Here is a 21536-nt window from a genome sequence, read left to right as displayed (position 1 = left end):
CAAGACCGAAGTGCCGCCAGTTTTAGCTTCTGCCAAGATGGCATCTCACGAGCTTGCTGTTGTGCCGGTCGAAGCGCTGCCTCAGGACGGGTATGTCGGTCACTTTAACCGCCTTGAAGCACGACCAGTTGCGCACCGTCAGGTCTCGAGCCCAGCCAGGGAACGTCTTGTCGCAGTATGACGTCACGTTGTCACCCGTCTGAAGAAATTGCAAGATTAATTACGTTTTATGGTGATTCGGTCACCTGGTCACTACAGTAAGATGCAACACTTACGAATCTGTACTGAAATGAAACCGTAAATGCGTCCAAATCCACTCGACTCTTTGATGATTTTCGAACCATGCTATCATTCCCAAGTATCTTTTCTACCAGTTTATTGAGTGCAGAAATAGTACAAATACAATTTATTTCCCAGATACTTAGCGACTGCATAGGATGATAATGTGACTGAATGCAAATAAATAAAATTTCATTTAGAACCAAAAACACCATCTGTTGGAAAAATTTCATCGATCTATAATCTTGCCCAAAAATTAAGGAGTACCTTTTCAAAGTAGCTGAAGGCGAAGTATGATCGGCCACCGACCCGCACTTCGAAGCCCTGGTCATATACCATCGTCCAGGTGCCGATGTTACCGAACTCATCCTCCGCCGTATTGGGGAAACGTAACTTGATCGTCTTCTGGTATACGACCTCATCTTCGATGAAATGATAAAAACCACAATTACCATGAGATAAATATAAGAAAAAATAAGTGTTTTCTAAACAATTTTCGTGGCGAAACAAACTTCTGAGCGGAACTGCGGAAGACTTCTGAAACGCTCGCCATGTTAGGCACATTTTGCAAACGGAATTTTAGTATAAATAGTAAATGGAAAACGGAGTAGGTATGTGAATTGAAATAACTATATCGGCGCGGAAGGCTTAATTTAAGTTGAGGTTGCTTTCTAGCACAAAGATTCAAATGTTCTAGCACAAAGATGCAAGTACAAAATACGAATCTTATATGAAATATAAGCAGACAATTCAATTGAGAATGACTGAATAAAAAGTGCTTGTAAAAGTGCTAAAATACATTCACAACCACCTCAAACAATATGCTGTCACGTACATACAATAACTCACCGACTGTGTCGCAAGCCATGCCAGGGCTGCCATCACGAGCTGACTCGTAGAACGTCCATGTTCCCTGAATGTCACTGAAGTAACATTCAACGGGAAGATCGGCTGCTCCTAACTCGAATGTTACAGCCACTACCAGCAGGCTTAATAATAGCCCCTTCATACTGATCACCTGAGCAGAAAACGCTAAAATAAAACTTGGAAATTATATAAGGAGCCGCGCGATTGTCAATGTATCCATGTAAGATAGCCTTATCTCCATGTCTAAATGTCTAAGCAAGTGTGTAACTGTATGAGTATGACTATCCACCAATTATTTCAAATCTTATTCAAAATTTGATTCACAAATTGTAATCGAATTTACTTTCTGAAGTCGAATATCGGTACCAGAGATATAGGCTTAGGAGCAGACGGTTGTTATTCATACAGTGCGTGGTTCTTGGAACGCATCGATAATTTTGGGACGAATTTTCATAGCAGGTTTTCCACCTAAGCTTTTGGGTTATTGAAACTATATGCTTTAGTTGCGGCCTAATCCCACATACGAAATTAGAATACATCTACTTTTTGAGCCATGACTAGAGATTTCCTGTCATTTCTGGAGCTGGGATATTGTGGCTAGATAAATTATCTAGTATCTAATTGTTAAGAAAAATCATGATCAAATGTTATTCTTATTAAAATGTACTTTTTGACTAGAATCACTCAAAGCCGGAAACTTGAAAGCTAATACTCTTCAGTCATTAGCCGATACGAAAGTGGAGTGCGCAATGTCTTCGGTGGAACTACAGGAGGTATCCCATTCCTAGAAATCCGCCTTGCAACGCTCTTATGTAATAAGCGATTCGTCAGATTTCGTCTGCCATTTGACAGAATATACTTTTGTACAAAGCCATGATCAATGAATAAAATCGGAATAAAAATGGCACCAAGTCTTAGAAATGTAAGCATTACCTCAAATGGCATTCAAAAGATATAAACTTAGCAATACAAATTTGTTTTGACCTTCAGTGCGACCTTCACTACTAATATTACAAGAGCAAAGCGCTGTAGGACGAGTCCGGTGCACTCTAGTGCACTCCACATCCTACAGATGCAGATAACGCAAGCGAGGCTGCGAGAGGCGGTACATGGCTACGACGCAGTACAGGAACTCTGGTTTGAGATAGCAACTTTGACACGTGACTGAAGTTTAGTTAATAAATAGACTTGCTCTTGACGAAATATTGAGTATATGCCCAAGCATACAAAAAATTCATAGAATAATGCGGAGAAATTTTCCGAATAATCAGTATCAAACATTTAACCACATTTGTCGAGGTTTGACCAGAAGTCCAGAACATAAGCTGCATTGTGATTATCCGCAACATACAACATACCCGGTAGTTAACCAAGTAAACCCTTTCCGGACCAGAAGCTTTTCCCTTCAGAGTTCAGTTTGTGATTACTGTGGTGCAAGAACTATTTGACACCTTGGTGTTCTCTAACGAAGCTGGCCTCCATCACGAGACTGAAGTTTTGAGAAAACTTACCACTGTTACCAGGAAAGAGATTAAGAAAACAAGTAGGCCTAGCTATTCAATAATTGTAACAACTGCACAACCTACAATTGCCTTGCCTCAATTAATGGTTGGAATTAATTTTTTTCCTGTAGCGTGCACTGTAAATGTCAGTAACCTCTCTATGCAGTCATCGTTCATTCTTATAAAATGTCTCATTATTTTCCCAATACCATCATTTTTTCGTCTGATCTTATGACTGTTCCTTTAAGCCTGTAGTATGTGAAAATTGGGTTACTTTACCAATGCATGTCGAACTTCCGTAACTTAGCCAATCAATTACGAATTACAGTCCCGATACACCAAACACCACACAACCGTGCACCAAGCCGGCGCTCAGCTCACTGTTTGCTAGAGAAGGAACTCAACTCTAGGAAGACCAAGAAGCTCACTCCTGCAGCTGTAGCTGCCGCCAAAGCTGCATGCTTTCCGTCATAGACATTTTACTCGCAGAGACGAGTATGTGTGCAAGCTCTATGTTATTCCTAGTTATGAGTTTAATAATAGGTAAATTTCTAGTAAACCGAGCATTTAGTAGCTATTCGGTTACTGGAAATTGGAGTTTTTTTTTCAAAGAAAAGACGTATAAATTGAAAATAATTGCTATCGCGGCTTATTACAAATAATTAGTCATGGGCAGATTCGTTCACAACTGAGGGACTAAGGGAGCGTTGAGCAGTAGCGCAGGAGTTACGTTTTGAGTTCCAGTCCGCTGACGAGTTCGCGGGCGACAGCGGAAAAGTGTCGAGTCGGTCGAGTCAAGCATTTTTTTTGCATAGATCTGGCTGGGCTGGTAGGTGTCCATCACTTTATTCTTCAACCCAACTATACGAAAATAAAGGATAGGCACAGCCTGTACGTGACCGCTGACTATGTAGAAGCGTATTCCAGCTAGCTGAGTCTTATTTCATTAACAGATCATTCAATGCTTATTCCAGAAGGTAAGTAAATTTCGATTTATTCTCCATCAAAATTACCAATTATGTGGAATGAATTTAGCTGGGAAGCCAAGGGATGTGACAGAGATGCCTAGTGTTGAGAATTAATGTGAACAAAATTTTCTGTAGTGTTCGGAAAGACATAACGGGAGTGGTGACTTAAAGGCCATTGCTGTTAGCTCTTTAGGACTACAGCTATAGGCTAAGATTGTAGCTATATATGTGTTTGCATCTTGCATTCCATTGAAATGCCATTCGGTAACTTGCTTTTTGATCTCCCAACGTCAGCAAGAAATTTTGTTCGATTCGTTGAAAATACAAATATGAAAATTGTTAATAAAAAGCATGCTCTCGTTTTCAAATAAACTTGCATAAAAAACACATATAAGTCGTGCCGAAATCGTGGAATTGCCGATTCTATGGAATCGGCAGCCAGTTGCCGAATCTATAGAATCAGAATTTTGTTGCTGATTCAGGAAATCGGACGTTACAGTTAGAGTTGGAACATAAATCGACAATTAGAGTAAGAAGAGGTTAGGTCCTCATGTATAGTTAAATATATAAAATATTTAAAAAATATAGCTCAGTACTCACTGCAGTGAGTGCCAGAGAGCGCATTTTCTCGTCGACGAAAACATGAAGTCTCGGACAGACAGACGGACGGACAGACGGACAGACAGACGGACGTACATGATGAGCACAATAGGGCATTTTTTCCATAAAGGAAACAAATGCGCTAAAAAGGACTTTGCTGACTGACCTAACCCCAGATTCCTATAGTAGGTATAGAAATGCTAATTCTCATAGATTCGGCAACAGCCTGCTGATTCCATAGAATCGGCAATTCCGACTTCTTGCTTCGTTTTTACTGTTACCGTAGGTTTCTGTGATTATAATTACGTAGTGTAATTTTCGTAGTGTAATTACACTACAATAATTATTGCCAACCAAAGTTGACAAGTTTATATATTAATCACTTTTATCACAATTATTTATAAAATAATGGACGTGACTTGCATATGATATGAAGTCATGTAAATTTTCTCACAGGGACAATGCAAATGTTAAGGCAGCGGTATATTCTTGTGGACAGATAAGCGTTCTGACTGTTAAACGCAAGCGCTTGACTTGAGTTGTGAGGCATCAATTTACTCGCGTAATTCTATGAAGAATATATATTTTTGCATTTTGGATTTATGGATCAAGTAACATGAGGTTACTTAATGACGGGCTGGAGCTTAGAACTTATGTTCGTAGTCCTGGTCTCTTGATCACGTCCAGAGACAAGTCATTCTTCAGGATGTTCACAGAGACCTTTATCTGTAGACCGACCGGTGTCTGCTAGCGCCGTTTAAGTTAGGGTTACGAGTATATGCGTCATTGAGATAAGGTGGTTGTTTGTATTTAACTGATACACAACAAGTACACAGTTTAAGACGTATTTTCACATTAAAGCTGCCATGTGAATTTCTCTCGTGTATTCCAGTTTCAGTTGGGGAGACTATCAAACCACTGGCCCTGGAAGCCTAATGCTTTAGCCCTGCCAACATCAGCTCTGCTGTAGGGATCTCGGTTTTGCACGTGCTGGATTTCTACTAACAGCCTCATAATATCATGAATCGTCAGACAACTTACTTAATAACCTATAAAACCATTGATGTTACACACATTGTGTACAGATTTAGTTTTTTTCATTCTAAGAAGCCACTTATGGGATGAATTTCAACGAGGAAGCTAGTGTGGGGGTTTTCATTTACCACTCCACATTAAGTTATAAACTCCTATCAGAGAATTGACCGGCCTAGCTAGTTAACTTGAATTATTCACCAAGGCACGGACAGAAACATAGAGATCGGCAGAACGAATTTGGTTGGGAGAAATGAACACACAATAAATTGTTAGGTTATTTATTAGCTCAGCTCACGTGACCTGCTCGTTTTGATGCAGGAGGTTGATGCGGGTCCACGGGCCACCGTTGTTGGGTTGTTGCGTTGATATACACGTGGTTGAGTGGCGAGACGTTGGGGAGGTTATTCGATGCACGTTGTGAGGTTGACGAAGTTAACTGAGCGTGCACGTAGAAAGCTCGCACACTATATACTTTACTGGACGTGCTCGTTGTGCCTATAGCTCACAGAGTGTCTCTAGCGAAAGTTCTCTGAGTTCACATGATATCAGTCAACGTAATGGGTACACAGCAAGAATTTACTGAGTTGATTAACTGATTACGTTCACAGCGAGAATTCACTGAGTTGGTTGACTGATTAAGTTCACAGCGAGAATTCACTGAGTTGGTTGACTGATTATGTTCACAGCGAGAATTCACTGAGTTGGTTGACTGATTAAGTTCACAGCGAGAATTCACCGAGTTGATTAACTGATTACGTTCACAGCTAGAATTTACTGACTATCAGAATGAGAGTTAATTGAGTATATCACACTTCATAGCAAAGTTCACTGAATATTCACGGATGAGCGTCGGTAGACTGAGTTGGCTTGAGGCGTGGCAAGATGGTGGCCTGCGAGTTGGCGGGAAGTCAAGCGCGTGACGCCGATGTCGAAGACTCGAGGCTGACCCAGATACTGGCCGGGATAATTAGATTTGCTGACTGAGATGACGTCAGGCGGGAGATTTCGCGTGATCTTGATTTTATGCGTTGCGGGAAACAGATCATGTAGAGCTGCGAAATAAGGCCTTTGTTAATACGCTATTCACATTTTACGACACCATCTCACAAATGAGCTAAAGCCACGTGAGCTGTATTTATGGCATGAAAATACGTTAATTTAATACGTTAATTTAATTTATTCACTTGCAATGACTCCGACTTCGGAACTAACTTTACTCTTATAGCTACTTAACACATTGAATGAGAGCTATTCTACGGCAGAATAATTTCTAAGTTACGGAGCTTACGTGAGAGATGTTGACGACTCAAAGTCAGGAGGCAAACAGAACGTTAGGATTTTGAGAGGCTATAAAAGAACCAGTGAAAAAGGGCTAGAGCTGTTGCCATCGACTGAGCTGCATTCTCCGAAACTCTCGTGATGATGTTATAATCATTTAATATGATTTAAAATGTACGACTTTAATGTGTATTGTAAGTGTTAATATTAATGTTAGTATAAGAAACCTAAAAATTAGTTATAGTATGTTAGTTTGAGAAACATAAAAATTAGAGATATGTTATGCATAATATTAGTGCTATGTAGCGAGATCCGCTACACTAGTACTTGCACAATAATTAGAAGGTAGCGAAAGGCGAAATGGAACATTGTTGACTTGCTCTAATTTTCTAAACATGCAAGGCCTGAATAATTCCTGGTTTCACTTACCAGCCAATGAGTAACTTAGTCGGGATGTATAACATGTGATAGCAATTTAAACTTGAAACAAAAAACATCTGTATGCAATAACGCAAATTTGATTATCCCTCACTAGTTTGAGCCATTGCTCGGGCTCGCCAAGCTCCCGCGTATCCACGTTAGTCGCGTTGCTACGCCGCCATCTTTGTATCACACTGGCGCCTCAGCTTACTCTCTCGTTCCTAAACATTTGGACGTTTTGGTAGCAATGGAGAAAGAAAGAACAAAGCAGCAAGGATTAGGCTGTTGTCAAAAACTCCTTCCTTCAGTGAGAGACTGATATTTAAGAAAATTATTCGACATTAACGATGTTGATGCCAACGAAGTGCCGGCAAAGCCGTGATGTGCAGATTTTGCAAGCCTGCCTCCCGTTTATCACGGTGATTTACTAAACTATTTGGTATTTGGTGGTCAGCCAATACACCTTGCAATAATTCAAGGCATACAAGATGCTTGAAGCTTACAAACAATTTGTGGATGGATGGGTACAGGCGATGGAGAAACGAAACTTCAACGAATCAAGAAAGGCGATGTACTTGGTAGAGTTAGTTTGGTAGTACAACTGGACGAAGATAATTATGCTGATGAATGGAACATTCTAAGAATGGAAAATGAAATTCTTTTTCACCTTTTTGAAGAGGAAAGGGATTGATGTGACCGAGGTTTAACGTATAAAGGGCCAAGAGAAGTGACACCGTAGTGGGCAGAGCTTTATTACGAACTGAACAATACTGTACAACGGGTTACCACAATGACTTATCCTGTTGCCACACAGGTAAGCTAAAGGCTACATAGTGATTACCACAAGGATAGAATTTTATCAATGCTTACTAAGTAACCAGGGTTCGGACGGCTCATAGTAATACCGATCCCGATATTGGACGCGCTCATGTGACATCTTAGACCACAGAACTGACCAACAACACACCAATTCACCAGAAACCTCGACGTTTTGCAAAACCAATTTATATTGAAATTGAAAGGCAATGTAAAGAACTCGGAACATTTGATGTTATAGAACAAAGCGAATCATTTTGATCTTCCAACAAACCAGCCAACTGCAAAAACACTATCATCGCTGCAGGGTAATGGATCATGACAATGTTATCTGATCTGTAAATATTACTACGTTTTATTCTTACTTATGTAGCTTATCTAAATAATAATAATAATAATAATAGCGGTTTCAGCGTTATTAGGCCGTCGCCGATTCTTACATCGCAAGACTGTTAAGAATCGGCGACAGCCGATTCTTAACATCGCAGAACATTCACAGCATTTTGCGGTCTCGAACTCGCAACTCACTGCTACAATATTCTGCTATGCTTAACCGCCCGGCCTCCTCGCCGATTCTGACCAGAAACTGGCGCACAGAGCTGGGATCGAACCCGCGCCTCTCTGCGCCAATCTTGGTACTCTGAACTTTAACCACTGGGCCACCAACAGGTGGCCCAGTGGCTAGTAACAGATTTTGCCCCTGGAAAATGTATAGTTCACCACGGCGGGTGAACTGATATGCGATACGTATATCAATACGAGCCATAAACTGATACGATATACACGGCATTCACGGCTAGTAAACTGAATAAACGATTTCCTTTGTATAGTTTTCTGTTTAAATGGCCGTGAGAACGACTGGTACATCCTATAACGGTGCAGTAGCGTCCCATCTTCAAGCAAAAACTTCAAAAAGAGACGATCGCAGTAGATTTAACACACAGGCGAAAGCTAGTCCCTGCTACAAATATGGCGGCCGATCCCACAATGCATCTGGCGATTCGGTGCCGTGACGTCATCCTTTCGAGCCCGTAGCCAAACTGTCTGAACTCGGGAGAAATGGCAGACAAGCAAGGAGTTACCCAGCACGTTTAAGGGGGAGGTTCACCCTCCGGAAAAACTTTTTTGTTTACGGACGGATCACTCTGAAACTTGGTACACATATGTAAAACAGAATTCTAAGACATTTTTGTTTGTGTGATTTTTCGGAAAAATTGATAGAAAACTTGAAATTCATAGAAAACGGATAAAAAAAGGGGTACTGTAGAAATCTATCTCCTCCTAGGGTTTTGAAGCTACAGCAATGAGACATATACCATTCTATTCGTAAAGACCATACCAATCGAGTAACGAAGCCCGATATTTGATTTTTGTATTAGTTTTTTTTTTACGCATTCAAAATTTTTCCATTTTTTCTCATTCCCCCCCCCCCTTTCCCCCCATTTGAATCTAAACTATGCACAAATCTAAAAAAAGGCTTCGTTACTCAATAGGTATGGTCTTTACAAATAGAATGGTATATGTCTCATCGCTATAGCTTCAAAACTCTAGGAAGAGATAGGTTTTCCGTGACAAAAAGTTGAACTTTTCAGGACAGCGCGACAAAGTTCCGCGCGCCTTGAAATAGTCACTCAATGTAGCATAGAGACCAAACTACAGGCTTTTGTAGCTTAATTCCATCAAGGATGCTAGCAGCGACTTGCAGTACACCTCTCCGTATGAAGCGAACAAGGTGACTGAGCCTTGATGCCAGATACACCTATATATGTAGTCTTAGCGAGTGAATTACCTCCCATCTATTTACTGAAGGAACTCCATCCCCCGCCCCCCTTTAAAGAGCAGCCGTGTATGTAAAAATTCGTGTACATGGATCACAGTGGTATCGTTGAAAAGCTAAGAATGTCAGCTTTAAGATGAGACTAAGCACGTAACTGCAGCACAACTCAAGTAGAAACTATACTTAAAATACTCAGTAGCTAATTACCTTGTATCTAATTAGTGAAGGAACTCCACTACCCGCCCTCCTTTAAAGAGCCGTCATGTAAGTAAAAATTCACGTACAGGGATCGCAATGGTACCGTTCGATAGGGCAGAATGTCAGCTTTAAGATGATACTAAAAACCGAAAATGCCAAATCCGAAAATTTTAGGGTGAACATGTTACTTACAGCTGGGAACACGATTGCCTTCAGTAATGAACATAAATTCTGCGTAAATGAAGGGAAAATTATAATGGGCATTAATAAAAGATGTGCATTCGTAGGCAAAACTGCCTGGATCTATAATACAGTAAATGCAATAAGGAACAAGCACGCTTCTCGTGAGAAGGTCAATTGACCACAGGTGATTCGTGCGTCCAATACGGAGAAGAGTGAAGTGTTTCACGCGACGTACTCTGTGGTACAAAGGAGCTAGTACTTGGTGACAAGTTGGTTAGGCTCAAATAAGTAAAGCTAGATGCAGAGGTCAGACTCATGAGATGTTTGTGAACATGAGGCGCTATGCTTTTAAGCACTTGTCTTGATATAGGCTGTTATGCCCTCCCGCATGTTACCCACGGACAGAAACATGAACTTAGGTGTTGAGTTTGGCAATTAAATTAAATTTCTTCAAATCTTCTACTCAAAGGTGCTATTAGGAATGTTTTCACCTAAAATCGCGACAGATTTTAATATTCTGAACACACACTATTAAACAATAGATTTTTAGCAAACGTGATTCAAATAACACACTTGACGTTTCAAAATATATCTCCCAGTTGTCATTCATGTACGAAATGAATAAATATTGGTATATAATAGGTGAATGAGCTCGCAGAAACATTGATATCAACATTTCAAATTAGAAATTCTAAATTATAAAAAAACATAGTTACCCATTCGCAAGCTTCTTTTACTTAGAAGGTATGAATAATTTTGTAAAGTGGAATTATTTGCAACACAACTTCCAACTAATTCGAAATAATTTAGAGAGTAAGCAAATGATGTAAAAAGTTTAAATATGTCACAGAATATGTTAAACATGTCATATTTCACATTTTAATTTCTGTCTGAGCAAGCAATAGTACTGAAAAACTGAAATCTTTAAACGATTTTAAACCTACCGTCCGTTGAAAAGATTTGATCAAAAGGCCAGTCTAGCCAAGAAAAATACACGAATCGGCGACAGGCCTATCCAGGCCTATTCTTCAATGCCGAAGATACTATAATAACAGTGTGAAATGATGCATGCCTTCACTCGTTGGCGTGGAATCTATCACCAGCGTCATAAGTCGCCACTTGCAGACTGCACATACCTCGCCGCTCGTTACTAAACCCCGTAAAATAGGCAGTATTACCATTTGTAGGGTTCGATACCCACATGATGACTACGAAGCTGTTTTGATCTCGCTAGAAAAATGTGGTTTAGTTTTGTTTATAAAATAGATAATTTCCATTGAAGGCCGTCAACTTGAGTGCTGCTGGCGAGGTTATCGGCGCCTTTGGTAGCTACTTTACAGTCTAGAATGAAAAGGACCATTTTAACTACCGCCATGAACTCATGTTTACCATGAAAATGGTGATGGTATAAACAAATACAATTATTTACTTGACTAATTCTATGGCAAGGCACTCAAGACGCTAATTAAAGAGTAGCGTAGATGACGCGCTACTTACATCAACAATACGTAATAAACTGGCAGGCACCACTGGTCCTAAATGCGACAATTGGTCTGAGCTAAGTTAAGGGTTCAGGTGGACAGTCCACGTCACACCATCACTGGGCAGTTCAACATATGATCCGTCATATTGAATAGTAAGATCCTATTTAAAATTTTATTTATTTATTACAAAGTAGTTGATTAATTCAATGAGCCCAGAAGATGTGACTCAGTAAAGTCCTCACTTGCTACTGCCAGTACGGCCCAAATTTTAATTGCATACGAAAGACATCAGCCGATATTCTGCCCAATGTATGCTAATTCATTAAATGTAATTTTTTTTCGACTTCATTACATCCTAATCTGTGAAAGTATTATTGATGCAATTTACCTGCTGGTTATCACGCATGTTATCTCGCAGTGAGGGAGCAGAACACTCACGTGCGACTCTCGTGACTGATAATTGTATGAAAGCAAGACGAAGGACAGTAGCGAAAATAGAAGACAGCGGTTGAAACAAAAAATCTACATACAAATGATACCATTCCATCATTAAGAATTGATGGAAATAAAATGTATGAATTCATTGCATTTGGGACAGTTTATCGACACCCAAAAAAAATGTCGCGATGACTTAATTTTTGCGAATTTACCCTGTATACAAAAGTTAAGGCCCTTATTACACGCAAACCTTCCCTAAGCATTTCATCCAATTTCATATTATATTTTTTTTATCGGGCGGGACCTCATTATGTGAATCTTCGAACAAAAGTAAGTGCGCACGATTCAATTAAGCTCATCATTATTTGGACAAACGCTGTTATTGATGCATTCAGATTTATACATAGGTATGAGTGAGAGACGAACTGGTCCAGCTGTTCGGTGCACTCTCTTATCTTGTAAGCCACATGCCGTGTTTTTCAAGGCTTGAAAATGAGTCAACAAAAGTAGCCTGCTGAATTTATACCATCATTTTCTCTTATACCAAGCAAATTTAGTTGACTAAGGACAATTTATTACCTAATCGTACACAAATTTTCATAAACGGACTCACTTGAGTTTTATTTCCGAGTTGCCGGTAAAGCTGCGTCACGCAAGGTTCTTACGGGGCCCTAGGACGAACCTCTTTCAGACGAGTATAGAGCTCGAGGTCCTAATAAATCAGTACGCCGAGCTTTAATGAATGAATTTAAATTGTCCGAGAAACTTAGTTTCCTCAATGGCTCGCAATAAAGCTGGTTTTATTTCCTTCTCTTGATGTAGCAAATTTTGACATGCAACTGATTAAATTTCTCGTTTTGTCGCATAAACGCAAATAAATATGAACAGCACATCAAGGTTCAATGGCACTTCTTGCTCGCTATAGTAAAACTATTAATAAATATGTAATAAATTTGCTGCTCCATAAGAAATTATTAATTTGTTTCGATTCAAATGTAGCTATATACCTGAAAGTTCCGACAGCGGAACTCATTTATATATTATTTATTTATTACAAAGTATAATTTGTATAAACCCCATCAGCTGGTATGATTTCATTTTGAATTTTCAAATGCTGCTAGACAGTTTAATGGTGCGTAAGCAATCTTTTAATGGAATGCAAAAAGAACCTGGTAGCGATGTTTAACGTGTTTATATACGTACTTGCGCGTATTCAATAGTTAATAACAATATTTTGTCGTGGTGTAGGAAGAAAACATCTAGTATATTTTTCTTTAGACAAAGGTCCCGATGAAGTAAATTCATGTTTGTCTTTCTTGAGGTATGAGCAGCGATATCGATAAAGGTATGGGAGCTAGCGCAGCTGCTGGATTGCCACAACATTTAATAAGGAGTTTGGACGGGTGCAGCATCAGGTCTGTTGAGATGAAGTACAGAGCACTATTCGTCCTCACTCTCCTCGTGGCAGGTGAGTTGCTTCGAGGCAATTATTTGATTCTTGTTTATATTATTCCGTTAGGTATAGAGAGCCGAATAATGACAAATAAGGCAAATATGAACACTTTTATTTAGAAACCAGAGGTATATGGATTCTAAATTATTTGTCATCGATGTTAAGGATTTGCCACAAAACAATAAGCACGTAAGCGAAGACATCGATAATATGCTAAAATCTGTGATGCATCAAGACTTTGATTAAAAAATTTTTATTGTCGCAGGGAGCAGCCGATCGGAAGCCGTAGGTTACTGCGGGTCTCATGGCGGCTCCCCCTACGACTACAGGGAGGTGGGACTATAGTACTAAATTATTAGCGTTATAGAATGACGTGGAGGGCATATTATTAGTTGATGGAAGGCGCCGTAGAATGTGCATTGTGAACGAATGATTTAGTTGCGATATAATGAATCAAAATTTGTCGTTTGTAGTAATTTTTCGGGATATGATAGTATATAATAAATCCCTTCATGGGACTTACATCAACAAAATGAAAAATTTTCGACAAAAAACATTCGACAAAAATTTTTGACAACAAATTTGCAAATAAATACTGAAGAAAGTTGCAAAATAGACTCTGACAAAATATTACTTCTCACTTTAAAGCGTTCAATTTAATCCTAAAATCTCGAGCATAAAGTTATTTAAGTGTCATGCACAACTCACATTGACTATAACAACAAACTTTTTTGCCTTCGCTGAGGATATATGACAGGTAATAAAAAAATTGAATGCCAATGAAAAGTGATGAACGTTATTTTCTGAAAATATTAGAAATATTCTTGCCGTTCGTGGGTCTGGAACGTTTCAATAAATGTATGTCAATTTGTTTTTCACTCCAGCTTCTGTGTCACGCGCTGGTCTTCTACGAAGCGAACCGCTCGGGCTACTTGCCCTCGGACCAGCGCGTCGAGTGGCGCGGCGACTCTGCGCTCAACGACGGCGCTGACAACGGCGTCAACCTTGAGGGCGGCTACTACGATGGTGAGAATCTCAGCCTTGGTCGGTAAAGAGGATAGAATTTGAAATTATCAAAATATTTAATAATTTATATTGGTACATTTATCATAAATTTATTTTAATGTGCATGTATCATGTATTAGGCGAAAATATATATACATTTAGTACGCTACGAGTTCGCTTGAGGCAGCAATGAAGTCAAATGTAGGATGTAGACGCTATCGTTAATTTCTAAAAATGTTTCCATCCAAGCTTCTTCGCTCACAGAAGTTACGTTAGAGATAAATAAAGAGAAAAATATTTATTCCATACATTTTTTCAGCAAGTCACTTTCCGAAAGCTGATGTAAAAAGATTGCCTCTATTTCTTGGAAAACTGAAAACTTTATGTTTATCCGAAACAATTACTCACGTGTGCAGTTTGCAGAACCATTGACATGCAGCGTGTGCACTTCATTGTGAAAAACTCATTCGCGTTAACACGATGCTCACGTATGTGAATTGCGCCTCGACAAGCTTCTATAATAAGCGCCTCAACAAGCTTCTAAAAAAAACCGTTCTACCATCTCGTTTAACCTTAACTAAGAATTTTATGTAAAAAATAGCTAACGTTATTACGGAGCCGAAAAATTAGTTCTGGTATATTAATTCCGCTCCTCCCTCATATATCATACAAACTCAGTTATTATAGTTATCCCTTACAGCGGGCGATTTGGTGAAGTTCGGGTTCCCGCTGGCATATACCGTCACCTTCTTGTCCTGGGGCTACATCACCTACGGAGAGGGATACGTCCAGGCCGGTGAGTAGCAATGCAGCCAAGGTTTCTCAGTCTGATTCTCGTAAAAAACAATGACTACGCGAAGCAATGATGGCGACTAAAATTTTCGCAACGCAAAACCTGGAAAAAGTTATTCAGGAAGAAAATAACATAAAGTTATTCAGGAAATAAAATAACATAAAAATATGTCACTGACTGAAAATTCGAAAACATAGATTTTAAAATTATTATCCCCCTTATATGCGGTGTTCTCATTGTCAGGTCAAACTCAGTACCTCGAGAAGACCATCAAGTGGGCTACCGACTTCATCCTGAAGGCTCATACGACACCGACCACCATCTGGGCGCAGGTTAGCTAACAAAATCTCATGAGTGCTCTCAAGTTTACTCAATTTTAAGAACTAACTCACATGAAATAAAATTGAAGTAATATTTTTTTCATATTAACAAATATTCTCTCAACTTATGTGTTATATCTTTGATATTGTTATGCACATTACTGAACGGCTTTCAACGAATGTTGCAGTCAAGTTTTATTATGCTGGACAATATTGTTGGTGTTCGAATCGGTCACCGTTTTCTAAAATAGAATATTTTTTATTTTATTGAACTAGTATTTGTGTCCTTTAGAGATTAGAGTAGATAGCTTCGCCAATTTGTGTCATTTTCACGCGAGCTGAAGTTAAGATTTTTTCAGGTTGGAGACGGTGATCTGGACCACTCATTGTGGGGACCTCCGGAAGATATGACAATGGCGAGGCCTTCGTATAAGCTAGACCAGAATGCTCCTGGTAAGCTAGAAATTTTTGTATTGTTGAGATATTAATATTCTAAATAGTACGTTATAGATCATTGATCTGGTGAGATATAAATCATTGTAATGAAGAGCCATGAATCTTTCAACTGGTTAGCTATACATAATTCTTCTGGTTGGTTATAAATTTTTATAGTTCCTAGCAACGAAATAAAGGGTTCAAACTTTCAATTACTACCAGTGATGATATCAATTTTAAAATTCAAGCATTAAAAAGCTAGAAAATGTAATAATATTGATTTAATCTGATGGATATATGATAATATGTAATGGTTCTATAGGTTCAGAGGTTGCTGCAGAATCAGCTGCTGGACTTGCAGCAGCTTCCATCGTGTTTAAGGTTAGTCAACTCATCGACGGAAAGGCGTGCCATTGAGGAAAAAATTAGTATAAAAATCAGAAATATCGAAAATATATTGAAAGAAATGACTTCTATTATAAAAACTTTCGATATGAACAGCGATTTCAATCTAGTTCTACTAGATATTAGATCTAGGTACAGAAATGGAAACAAACTAGCAGATTCTGAACTTGCACTTTACAGAACAGCAATCCCAGCTACTCAGCTACTTTGCTGCAAGCCGCAAAAGAGCTTTTTGACTTCGCTAACAACTACAGGGAGATGTACACCAACTCTCTACCTGAAGCCGCCGATTTTTACGTGTAATATAGTACTGCTCATATATGATATTTTAATATTATACTTTATTATTGCTGAGTAATATATTAAAGTGTAAATTACTGCGAATAAAATTACGAGTGAGAGAAATTTTATAAAATTTTATATCTTCATAACAAAAAATATAAAAGTTGATAGTTTGTCATGCATATAGAACTTTTGGTTACGGCGATGAGCTGACATGGGGCGCCATTTGGCTGTACCGCGCCACCGGTGACGACAGCTACAGGGCCCTCGCCGAGCAACTCTTCACCGAGTTCGACGTCGCGTACGGCGCGAGTTTCAGCTGGGAGAACAAGAAATCTGGATGCATCGTGAGTATTTTTCCTGCATTTTTCGACGAAGAATATATTTTCAAATTAATTAGGCGGGAAGACATATTGGTTTGATATTCTTTCAATACTTGAAAGCAAAACCAGCAAGTTCACGTTCCTTACTTTTGTTTCATAATTACTTTCAATAGCTATAGTATTTTGAGATTAACCTAACGCGTTGAATAATAATACTTTTATTAGAACATTTTTGTATTATGACGATAGTATTACTAGCATATATGGCTTATATTTAGAGCATCATGTTTTTCTTCCACAGGCTTTGTTTGCCGAGCTGCTGGGTGGCAATTACCTCAACATCCTTCAGTCAAATGCTGCTGAACTTAGGAATTTCCAGACCACTCCGGGCGGCCTGCACTACTTCCAGCACTGGGGGTCCCTCAGATACGCGCTCAACCACGGCTTCATCGCATTCAGGGTGAGAGAAACTTCCAGCAAGTCTGCCATGTTCGTTGCGTTTGCAAATTAGGTACATTTTATTTCATTTCCAGATCGAAATGATCTGGAAATGGGTTTGTTCTTTACCCAGAATTGTTCAGTCAGTAGCTATGTATTTAGTAATTCTATCTCTGGAATTCATCTTATCCATATTTGCAATCAGAATACATGAAATGTTCAGAGATTTTTGTTCAATTTATTGGGCCTCATGCAGGCTGCTGATCTCGGCCTCGACACTGCGGCCAACAACGAGTTTGGCGAGCGTCAGATTAACTACGCATTAGGCTCGAACCCCCGAAGCAGCTCCTACGTCGTTGGGGTGGGCAACAACCCGCCGACCCACTGCCATCACAGAGCTGCGTGAGTGATTGTCTTGGAACACTGATGACGTTTGATACATGATTCTACAATATTACTGGAACTGCATAAAACTTATTACTAGAACGGCGCAAAACTGGTAGCCTATAATTTACTGTTCAAATAAGTTTTAGAGTATTTCCATTTTGCCTGCCTATTAATTTCCAGCAATAGCTTTAAATTATGTTAATGCCAATAATACCGTTGACAACGCTTGCTGCTTCCAGCTCGTGCCCAGGCCCAGGTATCCCATGCGGTTGGGACTACGGCAATTCAGCCAACCCTAACCCCCACATCCTCTACGGTGCTCTCGTCGGGGGACCTGATCAGGTGAGAGACCAGTTGCCGTGAATTCTAAACTCAATCAAGACAATTTTCAGCTTAATTTTTTCGAACTTGTTATTCATTCACTCCGATAGACAACTGAATGACAATGAAGTTCATTGGATACAATTTTTGTATAAATGAACAAATCAAGCAAATAATGATGTAGTCGTAGAGGGGATCTTAACTAAGAAACTGAGCTCCACCAACGTGAGATAATCTTAAAAATGGTTTTCATATACGAACACCGACACAGATTGGAGCGATGTTTGATCGCTAGTAATATGTTCTTTTGAACATCATTTTTCGCTGAATCAGAATGACGGCTACACCGACGAGCGCCAGAACTGGGAGCAGAACGAAGTTGGTTGCGACTACAACGCTGCGCTCGCCGCCAACCTTGCCCGCATGATCACCCACCAGCCGCTGTAACGTCTTCCTGCTTCACCGAGCAGGAGGTAGAGGCTCTCGGGGAACCTGGCCGAGAACTCCTGGATCTTTTCTCTTATGGATGATTTCTCTTGAAAATACTACCGAAAAGTTAAAAGGAGCATTCTTCAATTTGTAAGGAATTGTGTAATGAAAAAATGTCCATTAAAAAATGTATATGGCACTCATTTTGTGTTTTTTTTTTATGAAACAGCTGAACTCTTATCGAGAACAGAACTTTCGACGAGCAATCTAAGTAAACATTTCATTTCCAATGTAAATCAATAAGATGAAAATTTTTTCTCCAGGAAGGTGCTAATAATACGATTTATTTCGCAAGAAACTAGTTGTTTTAGCTGGGAAAATTCCTCCCAGCTAAAACAACGTTATGCAATTTTTGGTATAACTATAAATTAGCAACAAACTCAAGTCTTGAGTTGAGAAAGAAGACTACAATTATTTACTTTGCGAATCACGTGATCGCAAGATCAATCAAAAGAATATTTATCATTTTATTGTCACAGGGATTACAATGCATTGCAATGCAAGCCATTAACTATACAAAAAATTTATACTGATTTGAAAAAAGAATCGTTTATCCAAAATCCTGTTTTAAAATTAACTGCAATGAGCTCATTTCATTTGGGACAGTTCCACAAGTTTATCAACGCGTCTACGTCGTTCATCAGGGATTAGGTCTCTAATTTTCTCAACGTCCTTCAGTGCGCGTAGTGGAAGGAAGACCTCAGCGAGGTTGGTCATCATTTGACATTTCTCTTTTTTTGAAGCGGGAAAACCTCTCAAAAACTTGCGCTCTCCCCGTAGCATCATCCTTGTTGGCTGTCTGTTACATTCTCTTCTCAGTTTTTCGCAGAAGAAAGCAAAATTTTATGGTAGCACGTTGCTCACGAAGATCAGCCATCATCAAAAAACGACGAGCGCACAAAACAAGCCTCAACATTTTTTTCCGATAATTGAAGACGGCGTTCTAGGGCACCGATGCTTGGCACACAAACTGATGAATGTCAGTAGCATATGCACATATTTGGAGAATGTAGTACTACTAAAACTTCGTCACCACACAGGCAGTTCGGTTTTTTCTCGGGGTCGCCCCTCGTATGTCGTGGATAAGCAAGTGTTTCAATAAAGTTTGAAAGTTTCTTAAATATTTAAATACATAAAGACTTCCTCTAGCTGTTTCATACTATAACGATGCATTAGCCACCATATTATCAGTCAGCATTGCATAACTAGCTTGGTTGAATAAAGAATTTTTCTCCACCGCAGAAAATCTGCTTCTATATGGGTTCGAAATGAACGTTAGATGAACAGACTGGTAAAAATCTTTGGACATTAGAGGATAGAATGATTTCAATAATGAATAAAATCAAATAACCTTTAGAGCTGACGTCGAAAATCATTCAAGTAATGGCAGAGAAGCGTTATTGGCTTATTGCTTGCAATTTTTAATTTTTCGCCTAAGAGTGTGTCGACGCTGCAAAAAGAGACTGCCTGATATGAGTGATCAAAATGCTGCAGGATCATCGCACTCAAGTTTGTTGTTGTACATATTATCAGCAGAAGCATACAAGATACTTGACAGACTTTTATTTTCCACGGGAACCAACAACTTTCTTCTCACTTGCACATGTGTTTATCAATAGTTGGGCTTGGTGAGTAAAGCGAATTATCTGCATTGCTCTATACGTGAATACGCTCTTCGGCAAGCAAGCAAACAACAAGAGAACTTACTTACGTTTTTCAACCTTTAATGGCAAACTGATTGAAAGAAAATTAACGGCTACCCTCTTTATTGTGAAAAAACATTTTTATTATATTTTAGACCATGATGATGATTGAAAAATTTTATGATAGCATGTTTCATGAATTTTTACCTCAGAGTGCTTTGGTAGTTCTCAAAGTTTCAATTTCAGGAAAATAAAATGAAAATGAATCGATTGATAGGCTTCGAGTCTTTGAAGAGTGATTATAACAATAAGTTTTCCTGATCGATTGAAATAAAATTGTATAAATTATTTTATCCTTTATGACAACCATAGACTTCAGTTGAATATCTGTAATCAGTATCGCTTGTATACTCTTATGATGTTTGCGTCCTTCAAGAAGGATGTCGTCGCGTCGGTGGTATATATCTCAAAATGAAACTGATCTGAATAAAGAAAATGGAGGAAACTGATATCACCTGATTTAGTTTAAGGTGAATATGTTATCATGTAATGGGGGCCAGCGTTGGGCCAGCAATGCGCGCGCTTCATATTTCGATAGCCCAGCGTGCTTTGAGCGGGACCACTAACTCGTTAGGCGTCGCCTAAAGAAAAATTAAGGGTGGTGTATCGATGATAACTAGGGGCGATGGTAGATTATAGGTGGCGTAACGGTTTGCGGCCATATCTGCCAAAAATCGACTATAAAACACCAATTAATCGAGAGGATGGCGAGTACAGGTGCCTGTCATCGATGAGCCATCGATGATTTATAGGGTCTGAGTCATCAATGGCGCATTGTAGGCAAATAATGCGTCAGCCGCCGATAACCGTTTGCCCAAACTGCGCACTGCGCGAAGGAATTTGCCAATGTATTTATATCCAACGTAGAGAGTAGTAATTGCATGGGTTGCGGGTCATACGGGATCAAGACGAAACCGTGACTTCGTTCTGTGTGCTCGGTGTGTAAGATTTTGGTTTAAGTAAATTTAGCGAAAATTTTGCGTGAAATCGGTAGGTGTGAGTAAAACTGACAAACAGAAGCAAGTTGTATACAAATTTTTCAAGTCAAAGTCAAGCCATGGGGCATGTATCAGACTGCTCTTGATATAAATTGTCTGAGGAACAGTGGACTATTTTGTTGCAATAAATAAAGGTTTCCAAAAGATGGCGAATCAAATTTTTCAAGTTCGCCTGATATATTACTTAAATTTATTACTAATTTCGCGTACGCACCAACTTGTATTTGAAATATTGCGATCAATTGAGGCTAATTTATTGTATCAGTAGGCAGAAAGTGTATGGATCGATTAAGTTTGGTTCATAATATATTTGATATTCGTAAGTTGCCCCATTTATCT

At 39.2% G+C, this 21536-nt stretch overlaps 2 protein-coding genes across 2 annotated transcripts; one reads left to right on the top strand and one right to left on the bottom strand.

Annotated features, from left to right (window-relative positions):
- Window positions 1–22: 22 nt before the first annotated feature.
- Window positions 23–2999, bottom strand: LOC108673485 (dipeptidyl peptidase 1-like). The gene is made up of 4 exons (XM_018161325.2): window positions 2947–2999; window positions 1129–1297; window positions 547–701; window positions 23–199 (listed from the first exon to the last, which is right to left on the bottom strand). The coding sequence occupies exons 2-4, from the start codon at window positions 1286–1288 to the stop codon at window positions 23–25; spliced, it is 492 nt and encodes a 163-aa protein (XP_018016814.1). The 5' UTR covers window positions 1289–1297; window positions 2947–2999.
- A 10238-nt stretch (window positions 3000–13237) lies between these two features.
- On the top strand, window positions 13238–18639 carry LOC108673484 (endoglucanase E-4). Its single transcript, XM_018161324.2, has 13 exons — window positions 13238–13313; window positions 13564–13631; window positions 14183–14324; window positions 15004–15099; window positions 15340–15428; window positions 15776–15869; window positions 16174–16232; window positions 16437–16555; window positions 16726–16885; window positions 17163–17321; window positions 17556–17701; window positions 17926–18028; window positions 18341–18639. The coding sequence occupies exons 1-13, from the start codon at window positions 13271–13273 to the stop codon at window positions 18452–18454; spliced, it is 1392 nt and encodes a 463-aa protein (XP_018016813.1). The 5' UTR covers window positions 13238–13270; the 3' UTR covers window positions 18455–18639.
- The last annotated feature ends 2897 nt before the right edge of the window (window positions 18640–21536 follow it).

This window comes from Hyalella azteca, unplaced genomic scaffold (assembly GCF_000764305.2).
Source record: "Hyalella azteca isolate HAZT.00-mixed unplaced genomic scaffold, Hazt_2.0.2 contig6336, whole genome shotgun sequence".
NCBI lineage: Eukaryota > Metazoa > Arthropoda > Malacostraca > Amphipoda > Hyalellidae > Hyalella > Hyalella azteca.
The sequence above is the reverse complement of the archived record's forward strand: the minus strand, read 5'-3'. Positions and strand labels throughout refer to the sequence as shown.

Excerpts from the sequence above, each read along its gene's own strand:
- LOC108673485 (XM_018161325.2), bottom strand. The coding sequence starts at position 1,288 with ATGAAGGGGCTATTATTAAGCCTGCTGGTAGTGGCTGTAACATTCGAG. Across the intron at positions 702-1,128 it reads CATGGCTTGCGACACAGTCG|ATGAGGTCGTATACCAGAAG; the intron begins GTGAGTTATTGT and ends ATTTCATCGAAG. Across the intron at positions 200-546 it reads CCTTCAGCTACTTTGAAAAG|ACGGGTGACAACGTGACGTC; the intron begins GTACTCCTTAAT and ends CAATTTCTTCAG.
- LOC108673484 (XM_018161324.2), top strand. The coding sequence starts at position 13,271 with ATGAAGTACAGAGCACTATTCGTCCTCACTCTCCTCGTGGCAG. Across the intron at positions 13,632-14,182 it reads CCCCCTACGACTACAGGGAG|CTTCTGTGTCACGCGCTGGT; the intron begins GTGGGACTATAG and ends TTTTCACTCCAG. Across the intron at positions 16,233-16,436 it reads CAGCTTCCATCGTGTTTAAG|AACAGCAATCCCAGCTACTC; the intron begins GTTAGTCAACTC and ends TGCACTTTACAG.